We start from the raw sequence: 16,497 nt of genomic DNA on the forward strand, positions 1-16,497 counted from the left end.
GGTGCCTGTGCCGCCCCCCCCCCTCCCCACATCTGCTACGGGGAGGCGGGGCCCAGGTGATGACACTCAGATAAATGATAGAAGCTTCTGCCCTGGCGGGAGGAGGGAGGAGAGAGGCCTGAGACCAGGGCTGTGCAGTCCGCCCGGGTGGGCAGGGCACCAGGGCCATTTTAAAGGCAAAGCCAAACCCTAGCGGCGGAAGCCCGGGGGCGGGGTGGTAGTGATGGGGGGGGTCCCCCGCACTCCTGGAGCCTGCCGCGAGTTTTTCCCTGACACACCACGCCCCACCGACCAGAGATTTTTCTTCTTCGAGCTAAAAAAGCAAGCCACCACCAACACGAGGTTCGGGTCCCAGCTGGGGGGGAAAACAACCCTGGGACGCCGGCACCCCGAGTCCGCGGGGCGCGCGAGGGGAAGCACGAGAGCGTGCGGCTCGGCTGCGCGACCCCGTGGCGCTCCCACCCGCGCCCGCCCGCGCGGAAAAGTTTGCGCGGCCGCGCGCGCCGCGAACCCCGGGCTGCCCGGCGCCGGGGAGAGTCCGCGCGCCGCCGCCGTCGAGTCGCGCCTGCGAGGCCCGAGCGCAGAGGGGAGCGTGGGAGCGCGAGCCTCGGCTGCCGGGTCTCCCCTGGTCCCCCCCCCCCCCTTCCCCGAAGTCTGAGGTTCGGGGAATCACTGAACCCAAAGGCCGGCCGCCCCAGCCGGTGCGCGGCAGCCCCGTGCGCACGCGAGGGAGCCAGCGGGGGCGCGCGGGGAGCGGAGAGCGGGGGCGCGCGCGGGGAGCGGGGGCGCGCGGGGAGCGGAGAGCGGGGGCGCGCTCGGGGAGCGGGGGCGCGCAGGGAGCGGAGAGCGGGGGCGCGCGGGGAGCGAGCGCAGGGCGCGGGCGCGCGGGGCGCGGGCCGGGCGCGCGGCGGGCGGGCGGGCGGGCGAGCGCGAGCCCATTCACTCCGCGGCCGCGGGCGCGCGGGCCGGGCTGCTCTTTCACCTGCCGGGGCGGCGCGGGCGGGCCCGCAGGAGGCGGCGCCGCGGCCGCCCTGCCAATCACCTCGGCGCCTGGCAGCGCCCCCGGCCGCTCCCGCCCGCCGCTCCCTCCTGCCAAACTGTTACCCTGAGTGTTACCGTCAGGAGCAATGACATCAGGGCTTTAAAACAACTTGTTATTCGGGGAGTAATCAGTTGCAATTAGGCATTAATTAAGTATTATGAAAGTTGATTATTTAAGTGAATTCGGCTTTCGACTCTCCGACTATGGTGAGTACCCGAGTGGGGCGGGGGAGGGCCGGGGGGCGCGCCGCGGGGCTCCGACCCGGGACCGGCGCGGGGCGGGGGGCGCGGGCGCGGGCGGGGCGGGGGCGGCGGGAGCCGGGCCGCCGATCGGGCGGGCGGGCGGGCGGGCGGGGGCGCCCCTCTGCTTCCCGGGCCGGCCGGGCCCCCCGACCCGGCCGCGTCTATAAATAGTTTCTCTTTTAGTTTAATAAACTCGGGAGCGGAGCGGAGCTGCTCCCGATGCGTGTGCGATGCCCGAGCGTGAGAGCGACGGGGCAGGGAGGGGAAGTTTCGCTCTCCCGCCCCGGGCCCCCTGCGCATTTCGTCCCGGGTCCCGGGGACCCGGCCGCCCCTCGATGGGGGGCGCGGCGCGCGGAGGGGGCGCAGGGGTGTGGAGCGGGGGGCGCGGCGAGAGACTAAACAGAGTCTTCTTTTCCTTCCCGCTGCTGTTCTCGGCGATCCTGGAAGAGTTTGGGACCAAAGAGAGGAGCATGGATCTCGGCACAGGTACTGGCCGGTAGGAACCTGGGGAGCTGTTTCACTTTTCTTTCGGTTCTTTTACGGAAGTTATTATTTTTAGCCCAATGAGGTGGCGGCGGGGCACGGGGCGGGGGCTGGCCCTGGCCCGGGGAGGGTCCGCGCGGCCCGGCTTCTCGCCCCGGTTTCTGGATTGCGAGGCTTCCTTCGGATGATATTATTGTTATTATTTGCTACTTGCTTAGTGACTATGACTAATCTCATGCTTGTCATTATGAAAGAAGGGAGGGGAGAGGGAGCTGGGGGGCACCCAGAGAGAGGATTTAGGGGTTTTTTGTGGGGGTTTTGCTTCTCCATGTCTTTTGAATGGCTCCGTGTGTTTTCTGTGTCTGTGTGTATGTGTGTGTGTGTGTGTTCCCCCCCGCCCCCCCCGCAGAGATCTCTGTGTCTGGCTGTGGGGTGTGTGTTTTTATTTTTTTAGTGGGGGGTGGTTTAGTTTTTGAAAGCAGCGTCCTGTTGGGAAAGGTGGTTAGTCTGGTTTCGGGGCGACTGTCTCAAGGTAAAGGAATTTAATTTATTTGGGACAAGGCTGTGTCGGATGATCAAGCTGCTTATTATGGCTAATGAGTATTTTTCACCTGAGAATCCGTGGGATGAGGTGGCTGTTATCAGTTCAAAGTGTTGGGCCCAGGACTGGCTTCCATCCCCCTTCCCGGTCCCCACCCTGGGAGGGGGTAGACCAAAACCAACGACTAAATGTGGACTCTGAGTTTTGGGGGGCACCTAGGCTAGGGTTCCAGGGGCATGGTGCAGGCCTGGCAGAGTGTATCCAGAGATCTGGGTGTTTTCTTGGTTTTAATCTAATGTCACTCCATATTTCTCTTCATTCCCCATCCGGGGTTCTGACCTAAGGCCCGAGTGAGATTTACCGTCAGGCTTCCCATCAGCCCTCTCTCCTGAAACCAAAATCCGGCCAGGACCCTCGGATCCCAGGCCGACAAAAGCTGCTAGCTTCTTCCTAAATGTTTTTAAAAAGAAGTCAGTGATAAACAGGTTGATAGTTCATTGAGACTGACCTCTGAACCCTTCTGCTTGGTTTATAGGAGGATAAGTGGTGTTGGTGGCTGTTAGAGTTGCTGTTTATAATGGGCCCAAGTTCGTAGCGTTGTCCCTTGGGACCCATGAGCTGACATTCGACCTTCTGAGGTCAAAGGGGATTGGGCAGAGAGGACAGGAGGGCAGCGCTGGGGGGCCCCGGGGCGGGGGGGGCGGGGGGGGTGACATGGTGGTTGGCTTTGGGTAGGGGATGTGTGAGGGGGAAGGGGTCGCGCCCAGAGGGTTAAGACTGCGTCCAGCCAGGTGTGACCTAGGTGTATCTGATGTGGAGGTCCCGGGGACCTTTGTGCCCCGGAAGGGTGTGACACCCCCTGCTGGGCAAAGTGGTGAAGGTAGCGAAGGCTTCTGCTGCCACCCTGCCCCTCCCTGCCCCTCCCTGCCCTCCACTCCCACACAGAAGCAGCCCGCCCCCACCTCTAATCAGGTGTCTCATCGCCGCCCTCTCAGGCCCCAGCCCCTTTCTTCGGAAACAGGGCCCCCACCCATCCCTATGAGGAGCAGGCCTTATGGATGGGCTGGGTGAGGCGCCACTCCCTACCTGGGGCCGGGCCTGTGCTTGTGGGCGGGCACAGGGGACCCGGGCATTACTCAGCTGGAAGGCGGGCCCTCTGTAGTCCTCCTTCCAACCTGGGTACCAACTGGAGCGGGCATCCACCCTCCTGCCCTACACCCACCAGCCCTCCCCAGTCTACAGTGGGCGCACGGCGGCAGAGCCCTTCTGTAGGGTGTCCCCGACTCGGGGGAGGGCTCCCTGGGCTTGTGGGTGGCAGAGCCTCTTGCAACATCTCTCCTGGGCCTGAGGGAGACTTGCTTCTCCCAGCACCCCGGGGACAGGCCCTGGAAGCTTTTCCTAGAAGCTCTTAGGGCCCCTGAGGTCAGCCAGGCCCTCTTGGAGCTGGAGGGAGGCACTCCCAGCAGGCCCCAGAGCTGGACTCTGGCCGCTCCGTGAGGGGAGGTCCAGGGTGTCAAAGTTCTGACTCTTTCTTGGAGGAGTCATCTGGTGATACCATCTCAGCCTTTTCTTTGAACTTGGAAGTTTCACGTAATCTCAGAACTTCAGAAGAAAAACACTTTTCCCCCTGTTCACACAAAAAGGGAAGCAGGTGGGAACTCTGAGATCCCCTCTGAGCCACCTCTGGCTACTCCATGGTCATCTTCTCTCCATCTCTGGGATGTACTCCTGGACCCGGCCAGGGCCAGGGGCCTCCTGTGCGGCCAGGGCTCGTGCTGGGGCAGTTAGGGGCCCTCTTCTTTTGTGGGACTGTGGGCAGCTGCCACCCAGGGCCTCTCTAGAACAGCACAAGCTGGAAGCACCGGCCCCAGATGACTGCTGGCTGGTACCAGGGACCCAGTGAGCACTGGACCATGGGTTAGCATCACCTCCCGCCTCGGCCAGGTCTAGGCCCTGAAGCACTCCAGCTCTAAGCCAGCCAGTCGTGGGAGAACCCAGCTTCTCAGGAGGGGACAGCAGGATCTCCAGACCCTCAGGGGCCATGTGGGCCCCTTTCCCCCCATCATAGTTCAGCCAAGGGCTGGATCAATCTGGACGTCTTTAGCAATAAAAAATGCCGATGTCGTCCTAATTCACCAGGCCCCGAGATGACAGCAAATTTACATTTTTTAATTAAACTAGCAGCCAGTTTTTATGAGAGGGGGTTGGGTTATGCAAATCAAATGGTTGTGTACGGAAGATTAGGAGAGTTTGGGAATAAATTCCACAAATGCTAATAAAAAAAAAAAAAGGAAAGAGAAAGAGAGGGAGGGAGGAGAGAGGCAGAGAGGAGGACATAGTTCCATTAGGCCCTTTTAGAGTGATTTCCCTGGGGTCGGGAGACGGGAAGGGGAGAGGCGGCCGGAGGAAGCTTTCAGACGCAGGTAAATCCATCCACCGTTGGGAAGCTCCCCAGGATTAGGCCCCACTAGGCTGAGTTGGGGCCGGGTGAGAGTGGCTGCGGAACAGGGTAGAGCTTTGGAAAGGAAGCTGCCCTTTCCCTGTTTTTCTGGGATCTGGTTATAAATTGTCCCACTCGCCCCAGGGGGAACTCGAGAAGAAGGGGAGGGGCTGTTCGGGGTTAGAGCTGTCCATCAGAGGATCCAAGGTCGGCCCTGACAGGTCAGGGGCCAAGTAGGCAAGTTCAAGGGGGTGGTCAGGGACCGCAGGGGGAGCCGACGAGGGGCTGCACTGCCCTCCTGTTGCAGAGGTGGGTCAGTGGGAGGAGTCGAGGCCACTGGCTGAACCAGGCCTGCTGCTCTTTCCTGGATTAAGCGCTGCTAGGACTCCAGGCTGAGGGCCCCTGCATTGCGTCCAGGTCCCCATTGCCGCCTGGCCCCGGCCTCGGCCTCGGCCGTGGAGGAAGCCAGGAAGGATGGGGTCAAGGGAGCTGAGCCAGGTTGGCTTGGCAGCCTGGTTCTGGGAGTGGAATCTCCTAGTCGCCACGTGCTTGGAGGGCACACAGTCTCAAGGTAGGAGAAGACTTTTTTCAGGCAGCATCTGGCCCCAGGGGGCACAAACGTGGTTTTCCCAGCCCAACCTCTGTGTGGACTGCTCAGGCCCCTGCTGCCCGGAGTGCCAGCCCCTTCCAGACTCTCGGGACTTCGGCGAGCCTCCCGGGCAAGGCCAGCTCCGTGCCAGGAATGGAGGCTTCTAGGAACCTGGCCGGCCGGCTGGCTCTGGTTACACTTTAGGCCCCATGTGTATGGGGGATTGGGAAGGTTCCTGTGCTGTCTCTGGAGAAGAGACTCCACGCCGGGCTGGGGGCAGAGCAGGTTGCCTGCCCTCGATTTTCCTCCCTCAAGCCTTTACTTGGCCAGATCCACCCACTCGACCAGTCTGCGCTGGGGCCAATCCCTGCAGTCAGGTTGGGCACCGGTTCTGCCAGTCTGCTGCAGGGGGTAGGTGCTCAGTGCCATCTTGGCAAGAAGGAGCAGGCAGAGCCCAGGACAGAACGGGCTCTCTGGGAAGTAGCGAGTTTCCGGGTACCATTCACACAGAGGCTGGCTGTGTGTGTGGAGGGACGGGAGCATCAGATGACCTTTAAGGTCTCGGACTCCCAGCCTGATTTGACCAGAGGATTCAGTGCGGCGTTCTCGTGGGCGGGGCGCGTGGCCGAGGTGAGCGGCACATCCATTGGACCCGTTCTTCGGCAGAAAGCATTCGAGGCAGGCAGCTCGGGACTGTGAAGCGGCCCCTTGAACCAGCCCTGGCTCGGTTGTAAGACGTCAGAGCAGACCTCAGGATGAAAGGCCTCGCCGGGTCGGTTCCCTCCAACCGGAGGCAGAGGCCGCGAGGGCAGGGCTGGAAGGACCCCACGGGGCCCCGTCCCAGGCCCCTTTTCCCTGTAGGGACCAGCCAGGGACACCCATGAGCTGTCCTCTCCAGGGAGGGCCCAGGGCCGTGGAGTCGATCTCTCAGGCCTCACTGTCACTCCCATGCTCCCCCCTCCCGCCTCCCCCGTGGCCAGGGAATCTGGCCGAGTTGCAGCTTGGGTTTTTTATGATGGAAAAATAAAATAAATGGAGGCACCTTTGGAGGGCTGAGTCACGGCAGCAGCATCTCCTCATTAAAGCTGCTGCCCTGGCTCAAGTCCCTGGGCAGGGATTGGGCGGAGCCCGGCCAGGCTCCAGGCCTGACTCCTCCTCTCCCTAGATCCTGCCAGGTGAGCCGGGCGCTGGCCCCTCAGTCAGCCTCCTCTGGCTGGCCCACCATTCTCAGAAGGGTCAGGCTCATCCCCCGACCCCCACCCTCCCCGCCCCTCCACCCCCAGCCCCACGGCTTCCTCTTTAACACTGCCCTCCCCGCGCTGGTTTTTAAACCTTGACCCACTGGCTGCAGCTCCTCCCCCTCCTCCTCATGCTCCTACTCTTCCTCCTCCTCCTCATCTTCAGGGGGAAGGAAGTTGCTCTGCAGTAATTACAGCTTGTGGGTCCCCTAGGCAAGCAGCAGCTGTGCTGGGATAGCTGGGCCAGGGAACAGCAGGAGCTGGGGAGGAGGAGGAGGAGGGGGAGGAGGAAGGTGAGGAAGGCTGGCGGCCTGTGTGCAGAGGAGAGACTGCTTCCCTTGGATTGACTGTGAAAGGTGGCACCTTGGTGGTCCAGCACTCACCCGTGCCGCTGCCTGACTCCAGCATAGCATCTCCACACCCCACATTCATCGAACCATGCATCCCCTGTGGGGGAAGAGACCCCATTCAGGTGGTGAGGTCTGCAGTTCAGTGAGCATCCGGGAACCCCTGGGTGGGAGCGGCAGGAATGGAAACCACTGGTCCTTCCCAGGTCTTCGGGGCCTGCCCGGTGGTGGGGGGTGGGGGTGGGGGCAGTTGTGTTCATCGGTCACATCAGGTAGAGGGGCCAGGGACAGAGGGCCCAGGGAGCTTTGTGCAGGAGTGGCCTTTGAACTTGATAAAGGATGGGAGGTCCTGGGACTGGTGGAGCTAGGCAGACCATGCTCCCTGAACCGCCTGCAACTTCTAGGGTTCCACCTGGGCTCGTCCCTCTCTTGTCCTGTACGCCCCACCCACCCCGAGAGTGTAACTCTTGCTTCACCTTCTGTGACCACAGCTTTCTGTCCTTACTGCCCAGGCTGCCCAGCTTCCCAAAGCCAGGCCCTGCTGCCTACCTTTCTTGCCCCCTCCCCCTTGGCAGCCTCATACCCAGTGGCCCCTGGAAAGAGATGAGGCTGGCTGGGGACCTGCTCCTCTGAGGGTCTGGTCATGCCCATGACATTGGGGTGTCAGGGCGGCAGCACTCAGGCTGCCAGACTCTGGCCACCAGAGGCCAAGGCCAGGAGCCCTCTCTTCTGTGACTGCTGCTCATAATGGCGACGTTAGCGTTAGCTCTCCACAGACATCTCCCAGGGCTGGGTCCGGGGCTGGTCTTGCGCCCGCCCGCTCTGAGTGCCGGTGGAATTGATTGATGGATGTGCCTCTTCTCCAAGTGTCTCCTCGGCTTCTTAGTGGGGGCAGAAGGAGGCAGGCAGGAAACATTGGCCGATTCCCTTGGGACCTGGGTTTTAGCTCCTCGAGAGCTTTTGCAGCCTGATTTACAGGAATGAGTGGGGCTGGGATTAGGGATGGCCTGAAGGGGACGAGGGGGGCATAAAGATAGAGATAGATATTGAATGGCTGGATGGGGCCCCAAATTACCCACTAACCATGACCGTGGCTTGGGGCTGGGAGGGGCTGGGGCGTGAGGTCAGACTTGGCATATGACGTCTGTTGCCTGTACGGGACAGGAGGGCAGGATCCAGTGGGTGGTCTGGGACTCTTCTCTGCTTCCTCCTTGGTCCGTCTCCATCTCCCCCCAGACAGCATGTCCATCCTCTCTAGGTCCTACTTCCAGTCCCAGAACTTCTCCAGGTGGGTCGACCCAGGGCCAGAAAGAGGACCGACCCCACGCCCCCAGGACAGAGGCCCCTGGCCTGGCTTTTCGGCCACTCCTGCGCTGGCTGTGGGGCCTGGTCGTAAAACCCCACAGGCTGCCTGCCTCCCGAGGGCTCTCCTGGCCCCATCGTCTCCGTGAGCGCCATAGGCGCGTGGCGGCTGGGACCCCTTCCTGAAGCCAAGAGGGCCCTCTCCTGACAGAGGGCACTGCCTGGCCTTGGGGGAGAGGGACGGAAGAAGGGAACGGACACGTTCTGTGGCTCCAAAGACCAGGGGCTTCCAGAGGAAACCGTCCTGGGTTGAGCGCTGGCCTGTGCCGGCCTTTTCTTACAGGACTTTCTCCATGGACTGAGGGGCCCGGAGGGAATGTGCTGTGTGAGAACAGGAGGCGCGTTAGGGCCCGGGGCTCCGGCACAGGGAGAAATCGGGGCACCCAGGAGGCCAGGGGAGAGCATCGGGAAACTTGGTGCACTTCTCCTTGCCTGTGATTTTCAGCTCCCTCTAGATCAGGGCCTCCCTCCCTCAGCCCAGGAGCCCCAGCCAACCTGAAGGGCTGCCTGGAGGTTCAGGGGAGCCTTGGGGAAGGATTGGCCAGGTGCCCCGCTGCCCAGCAGGGGGCGCCCCACGGTACCTGCCCCAGTTTCTAGGGATAGGGATGCTGGTCCTGGGTCTGGTCCAAGCTTTCTGGCCGTGGGTGGGGGGAAGGGGAGCCTACCTTCCCCACCCCCAGAGGTTCCTTGGCTGAGTTTGTTTTGCCAGGGTGACCTGTTTAATCATCTCATTTTCTGGTGGCCGTTTATTCCTTGTTTCCACGGTTACGGCCCCATTAAGGGGAGAAGCAATAAGGCAGCGAGTCAAACAGGTAATAAAAACATTAAAGCCCATGTGCACAGAGGGAGGGCGGGCGGTGGGAAGGGGCTCAGCGAGGTGAGACGGCCTGGGGAGGCCGCCAGGCCTGTCCTCCAGGGGCCCCCGGAGCGCCTGGCCACCGGTCCGGGTCTCGGTCTCGGGGGACCTCTCCCCACGCCCCTGCTGCTGGCCGTGCCCTCTGGGCACCCAGACTTAGTGCCAGCCTAGAACCATCCCCAGCCCTCGGTCCCCTGGCAACAGGCTGTATGTTGGGAAGTAGAACAGGAGTGAGGGAGTGAGAGTGACAAAAGCCTCCCAGGACGTGTGCCCGCCGCCGGGGTGACCTGTTGGCCGGCCCCACCCCGCTCGCCCGCGGTGGGGGTGGGCCGTGGTTTCTGACATTGTTTTGAGCTCTAGAACTTTTTTTCTGCCAACTTTATCAGAAAGCATATTTGTGGTGAGTGTTGCTAACAGGGCCAGTCTGGTGAGTAAATATTCCTGGTGTGGACAGCCCTGTGACCTTGAGAGGGAAGAGCATGGCAGGGGGGCCAAGGGCGCGTAGGGAGAGGAGGTCAGGGGGCCACGTGGCCCCTGTGCTGGGTGGGAGGCCTTCCTAGGATGGGGTGAGGGAGCCAAGGGGGTGGGTTTGTCCCCAGCAGCCCCTTCCCAGCGGCCATGGTTAGTCTTAAGCTTGAGTGACAGTTCCCTGGGCCTGGGCTGTCTGACTTTGTCCCTGGGGGGGCTGGGCCGGAGGGGTTGCTGGCAGGCGCTCCTGTGGGCCCCGTAGAGACGCTACCCTCCTGTCTTTCCTCTTGGAAATGGAAACTAAGAGGACAGCCAGCCTCTTGCCAGCTCCCCTGAGCCCAGGGGCATGTGTCTCCCTCCCAGGGCCCCCTCTCTGAGGGTCCCCTGAGTGTCCAGGTGTCTCTGATTGCCCTCCACGTTGACAAGTGAGCAGACTGCGTCCATGGGGCTCCCCGGAGGGGAGAGGAGGAAGCTGAGTCTTCCACTAGCCAGGAAGAGGGGGGTCAGGTCGGAGTGGCAGTGCCTCGGGTCCTGGAGCCATCCTGTCCCTGGTGGCTCGGGGAATGAGGGGAGGTTCACGTGGGGCCCGTTGGTGAGGAGCCTACGGTGTTTTTTTTTTCTCTCCGCTGCTCTGATCCTCTGCAAACTCACGGAGGTCTGTGTTCCAAATGATTCGTTTCAGAGTCGGTTTCTGACTAGGGAGGGAGAGAGAGAGGAAGGTCTGGGAGTGGGGGAAACCCTTTGGCTGGGAAGTGTGCCTTGGGAATGGGCCTAGATGAGTTAATATTCTGATCAAACAATTAAAAATAGAAAATGCTCCCGCGGCACCAGCTGCTGAGGCTTTTCAACAACTGTCACCAGTAAGTTCACGGGGCAGGTGGCGTCGAAAGGAGTTTTTCCACAAACAGCAAATATCAGAGATTGCCGGGGACCCCCGCTTCCCTCCCAGCGCCCCGGACAGGTGTTCAGGGGCCCCGTCCTCCTGGCACTCGCCTCGGGGACCTGGAGCCAGGGGTCTGTGCAGCCTCAGGGCTGCCCTCTCTCCTCCAGCCCGGCCGCCTCGGTGAGGTCATCGCCAGATGCCTTGGTAATTGCTTTAAGAATCTAACTTAAACTAAGATGAAAACTTAAATTCCTGGGTGAGGAGTAATTTTCCATCCAATAGTAAATTAATGAAAGGATTAGAGCAGGGGCCTGGCTGGGAGGCTGTGCTCATCTGATAAGTCCAAGTGACTCAGGCAGAGCAGCGCTAGACCGGGGGACTCCCCCAAATCTCGGGCCAGGCCCCGCCCCTGGCTCTTTGGGGCTCCACCGTGGCCTGCTAAGTTGGCAGGAAGTGTCCCATGTGTGCTCGGGGTCCCTCTCAATGGCGGGGACCAGCTTTTCAGAACCCCCAGCTGAGAGAGGCTCCCGTGAGCCCCGTCTTGGGCGAGAGAAGGCCCCGTTTCGTCAGTTCGCCCTGGGGGTGGATCACTTCTCTTGGAACCAAGAAGGAAGGGCTGTGGGAGCAGTTTCGAACTGTCATGCCATGTAGTCAGCAGTGTGGTTTGCCCAGGCCTGGAAAGACCCACGTCCTAGGAACCCCCAGTCTTTGAGGCAGGAGGACGGGCTGATTGACAGTCCCCTCCCTCGGCGTCCTGGGGATCCTGCGCATCTACGGGAGCCTCTGTCCGGGAAGGGTTCCTTACAACCGGCTCCACCTAAAACCATCCAACACCAACCGAGGCGCGCTCTGTGGGCTGTGCGTTCCCCTGGGAACATGTGAACTCAGGGGGGAGGGAGCGGGTGCATACATGCCTCCCCAGGCACGACAGAGCTGCCTGAAAACCTCCTCCTCACCCCCTAACACTGCCCCCCCGCCCCCCCCGGAGAGGACATGGAATACCATGCACATTTGTGGCAACAGGACCCTGCGAGTTTACCTGGGGCCTGCCTTCTGAGAGCAGGGCAGGCCACGTCCAATATCCTCGTGCTCATCCCTCCCGCAGAGAAAGACAGGGAGCTGTCCTGGTACCCAGACACCCACGGGCTTGTTCCCAAATGCAGGGAGACGGCGAAGCAGGGCTTCCTTCCCCTGGGGAGAGGGGCATCCCCGGGACCCCTCCAACAGCAGTGCCGAGTCAGGGACACTTCACGTGCTCCGTGTTTCCTGTGCTGCCAGGTCCGAGTCTCTGGGCCCCATACGTATCCTGCCTTTACATGTGGACACGGCCCTGGGCCTTTCCTGCGTAAAATGCAGTCGTTGATGCCAGTGCATTGTGAGCTTTGGGGGGAAGACTCCTCGAAAGGCATTCATTAGTGCCGTCTCCCCAGCAAGGGGCACCCCTGTCTGTTTGCAGGGGGCAGGGAGGGAGTCGGAAACTTGTCTCCAGTGAAATGGAAGTGAACGGACTAGACGAGGCATGGGGTCTTCAGGAAGAAAGTCTAAGTGAGCGGATGCTCCAGGCGAAGGGTTTGCCGGGTATGTTTCTGTGTGAGCATGGAATTTGCTGGAAGGGAAGATGGGGACACGGCCCCTGGCTCACGGGGAGACCCTGCAGCTCAGCGCACCACCGGCCTCATGGCTGCTGAAAGGCACGGGGCTGCCTGGGGCACCGTCCAGGATAACCCGGCTGCTGTGTTGCGCCCCGGCCGCCTGAGTTTGCGAAGGTGCCATCTGCGTGAGGACCCAGCTCTTCCTGGTGTCGACCACCCTGTGCGTTCAGGAGAGGGGACCAGCCAGGCGTTCTGGGAAAGACCTGCACTGCTGGGGTGGCCTGGTCCAGCCTCTTACCCCACACCTACTCCCGCCCCCGAGGAAGGAATTATGGGGCAGTAGGACTGAGAATTCCTAGTCTAAACAACCCAGCAAAGCATGCTCAGAGAGAGAGCCACGCCAGAACCACAGATGGTGTGGTCCGGGATTGTCACCGAAGGTGGTGGCTTTGAATGGTAGACGCTCTGTGGCAGTTGCTGTTCCAACAGGCAGATTGGTGAATCCCAGGCGGCGGGGACCTGAGTGGGCCTGCCGGTACTTATCTTCTCCCACCCGCAGGGCGCGGGACTCAGGGGGCCTAGACTGAATGGACAGACAGCCCTGGAAAGACCGACAGAAGGGGCAGGGGAAAGGCAGTGAGCCCGGCAGCACCCAGCCCCTGCAGCTGGAGGTCACGGCCCCTCGCTGGGGTCACGTGGGCCCCTTGCCCTTTGGGGCTCCTGGGAGGCGTTCAGATGGACGGCAAAGGGAGCTCCTCCCCGGAGACCCTGAAGCAGGGCCGAGAGCCCAGGGAAGGAGACGGCGATGTTTTCTGTTTCCGGGTCCCTGGGGGGCCCAGGGGCAGATTGAGACAGGCTCCTTGCAGGGAAGGTGTTAACAAACAGCAGGTGATTAAACATGACAAGCGGTGACATTTCTGTGCAGGGTTCCCAGTCCCGGCAATGCCAAGAATGAAGCTATAAACCCTGACATTTTGTGTTATGCACTGAGAGGTTTTTAATAGACCTTGCTCCCTCTTCCCCAGTCAACTCTCTTTCCCTTCTTCACCTCCCCCCGCCCCCATTGTACCCCCTGCCCCCTGTTAGCCTCCTGCCCCCCATGCAGCCTGGCCTCCAGGAGCCTTTCTGGGCCCTGCAGGCCTCCGGCCTCTCCCTGCCCTTGGCCTCCCCGCCTCTTTCCTGCAGGGCCAGGTGCTCCGCTGCCTCCCAAGCCTCTCCTCTCCCTTCTCTTTGATCTTCCCCGTGGCCCCTCCTCGTGTCCCAACACCCCCCCCCCCATCCTTCACTCCCTCACCTCCTTTTTTTGGGTCCTGATCTCACAGCCTCGCCCTCCGCTGCGGCTGTCCCAGTTGTCCCAGTGGCAGGTGGCTGTCCCTGTGTCCTCTTTGTGTTAATAACGTTTCAGACAGACTCGATCGCGGGTGTAGGGAGATGGCGGGGCCCGGGGTGGGATTTTCCCCGTCCGTCCGTTCTTTCAATTTCCTTTTCTCCTTTTTGGGAGGAGACAGGAGGTGGGGAGCGAGTTGCCCGCGCTGCAAACAGTTGCTGGATTTATTCAGAAAGGGCCCGGCTGGAACAGTTGTTCCTCTCCCACAGAAACGTCGGGACAACTGGGGCCTCTTTTGTTCTGGCAGAGCCCGTGAAGGGCACGTGGAGGTGAGCGGGAAGCGCAGAGAGGGCCGGAGACCCAAGCGAAGGGGCTTCGGCCTCAGTCCCACCCAGGGAGTCCCCACCCTTGCAGACAGGAGAGCTTGCTAGAGCTCCACAGGGCTTGGTACCGAGGTCAGGCCACACACCCCCAATCCCAGCTCTTCCCCTAATGAACTTGAGAAGCACTTGGTTTTCTGTATGCGTTCAGTGAATATTTATTGGGTCAGGGTCTGGCTGCAGCCGTGGCCCCGTCCCACAGATCCTACAGTCAAGACTGAGGCAGAGGGGTGATTAAACCAGTCATTACAGAAGTGCCACCGCACTGGGCAGGTTGCAGTGAGAGGGCAGCAGGCAGAGTGTGGTAGTCTCGGAGAGCTTCCCGGAGGAAGTGGCATTTCAGCTGGGACCTCTGAGGGATGTACAGGAAGGAGCGGGTAGCCAGGCCCTGTGTTGAAGGAGGCAGGTGCTCCCTGTTCCACAGGTGCTGGTGGACAGGGGGGTGGATGGTGAGTGATGCTACCCTCTCTGTGGCTGTGCCCCTTTGAACTCTGGGTAACTGGCCCAGAATGTGCTCTTCCAGCTGCCTTGCTACCAACTTAACCCGTCGGGTGCCTAGCACGGTGGGCAGAAGCAGAGCAGGAATGTGGCTCAGCCATGCCCCAAGGGCATGGAGAGCGACCAGGAAGTCAGTAAGTGCCACCAAGGACAGGGGCTGCTCCTGCCTTTCCTGGCACCTAACCCCAGTGTGGATGACGTACTGAAGAGCGGGCAGGGAGAGGACGAGAGGAGGGAGACCTGCCTGCGGGCAGAGCTGTGGGAGGAGCCTGCCCAGGAAGCCTGGCACGGATGGGCGGTGTGTCTGGCCTGCTTGCCTCCCTCCGCACCTGGACGCCAGGCGGCCTTCCTGGAACACAGCCGCCCCCCCCTGCGCCCTCAGTGGTGTGTGCAGCCCTCTGTGTCTTCCCCGTTCGACTCTGGGCGACCTGACACCCGAAACCAGTCTCCTCGGGTCTCCGGGCCAGCAGGGACATGGTAGCAGGTGCCTGGGACACATCTGAGACTCAGCCGGCCCAGGAAGAGGGGAGTCACCTTAATCTTTGGAGCAGGACCAGCAAGGAGTCCGCAGACTGACCTGCGGGTCCCCGGTGTCCAGGGAGATCGATCGGTTCAGCTTCCTCGCCCTGGCCCCCTCCCACCCCAACCCCGGCCCCAGAGCTGGCCTCACACCCCACAGTCATTCAGCCTCAGGGATGGGCAGCTGGAAGGTCCGCTGACGAGAAGGGCCTCCCGGAGCCTTCAGGGTGCTTGCCTTTGCCCCGAGTCAGGCCGGGGCGCCCTGCTCCAGACCAGTTCCCTGAGGAGCTTGGCTTCCTGTCCCCAGAAGGACCTGGGGCAGGTTTTAGCCTTACGTCCCCTTCCCCACCCCATCTTGGTCCTTGCTTTCTGCCAGACTTGGCCCGGGTCCCCTAATGCTACCCTTTGTCATCCACTTCCCAGAGTCCAGTGAAGACCCCATAAAGGGCGCCGGGGCTCAGCCCTCCTAGGCACTTGGCAGCTGGGAGGGGAGGGGAGTCCCAGAGACAGGACTTGGCCCTCTGCCCCTGTCGATCCGGAGCCAGGTTTTACTGTAATCCCTACATCCTGTTGCAGATCCTTAATCAGCTGGTGCCCAGGTTGGGCTGGACCCTGTGGTGACACTCGGGGCTGCAGCATGGAAAACCTGAAGTGGAGCTTCCGGAGCTGGGGTTGGGGGCTGTGAGGGTGAGGCAGGTGGAGGGGAGGAGGTAGGAGCCACGGCAAGCACAGGATGTGGACCGAGCCCAGACCCACCACCCACCGGACCCAGGCTGGGGGTGGAGGAGCAGCTGTTGCAGGCTGGGAACCAGGGCTATGGGAGGGCGAGGAGAGCACCAGAGTCTGGGGGGGAGGGGGGGCAGCTACCGGGCCTGTTAGTGCCATCTAAACAGCTGGCCCCGGGAGTTCGGTCAGGAGACAGCAGAGAGGGGACCCTGGGTGACATTGGTTCCAGGGGTCTCGATGCCCAGGGCCGAAGTCCAAGGCTGGATGGCTCCTGCCCTGCTAGGAGCTCTGTTCCTGAGGGAGATGGGGCAGAGGGCCCAGGAGGTCGGGGTGCCCAGGTTGGGGCAGCCAGGGGATGAGCTCTAGCAGGGGAGCCGAGCCGCAGGGCCCGCAGCAGGGAAGCCGGGTCCCAGGACTGGCCATGCCTTTTGCTGGAAGCCGCCAGCCCAGGTAGCCCAGCCCCACTCTGCAGTCCCCGCATGAATCATGGGGAGACTTGGGGGCACAGTGCACCCCTCCTGGACCTCAACTCCTTCCGCCCAAGGGGCAGCGGTGGAGGAGAATGAGGGGAAATGTGCGGGCCAGAGATGCCATGGAGCGGAAGCCAGGAGCGGGCTGGCTGGCAGCGGGCGGGCAGACGGGCGTCTGTCCTGCCAGGGGCCCAGGCTGGCTGTGCAGACAGCCTCTTTTCTATATGGAAATGAAGAATTTAGGCTAATGGAGCTCAACCATCTCTAATTTTGCGATGGCAGGAGGATTTTGATTGAAAGTAATTAAGCAAGCTAGCTGTAAAATTAATTAAAGCAAAAGGGGGGGATTTTTTATTGGATTGGATAGCGATATAGCGTCTGTCAGGCGGGGGACGGATGGGGGTGACCTGAATCCTCTGCCCTCCCCCCTCCCACTCGGGACGTTTATGTCACTTTAATCTCCTTACAGCGGCTGCTGTGCATTTGTTTGAAAT

At 61.6% G+C, this 16,497-nt stretch overlaps 1 protein-coding gene across 1 annotated transcript in view; it reads left to right on the forward strand.

Moving 5' to 3' along the window:
- CASZ1 (castor zinc finger 1) overlaps positions 1–16,497 on the forward strand; it is a gene marked incomplete at both ends in the record, with an annotated part of 132,724 nt that overhangs the window by 77,782 nt on the left and 38,445 nt on the right. The window contains 1 exon segment of the mRNA XM_081087046.1: positions 1,732–1,770. Within this exon segment, the coding sequence (XP_080943172.1) occupies positions 1,732–1,770 (39 nt within the window).

The sequence above is a fragment of the Myotis nattereri genome, assembly GCF_964212035.1.
Source record: "Myotis nattereri genome assembly, chromosome: 3".
In the NCBI taxonomy this organism is placed as follows: Eukaryota; Metazoa; Chordata; class Mammalia; order Chiroptera; family Vespertilionidae; genus Myotis; species Myotis nattereri.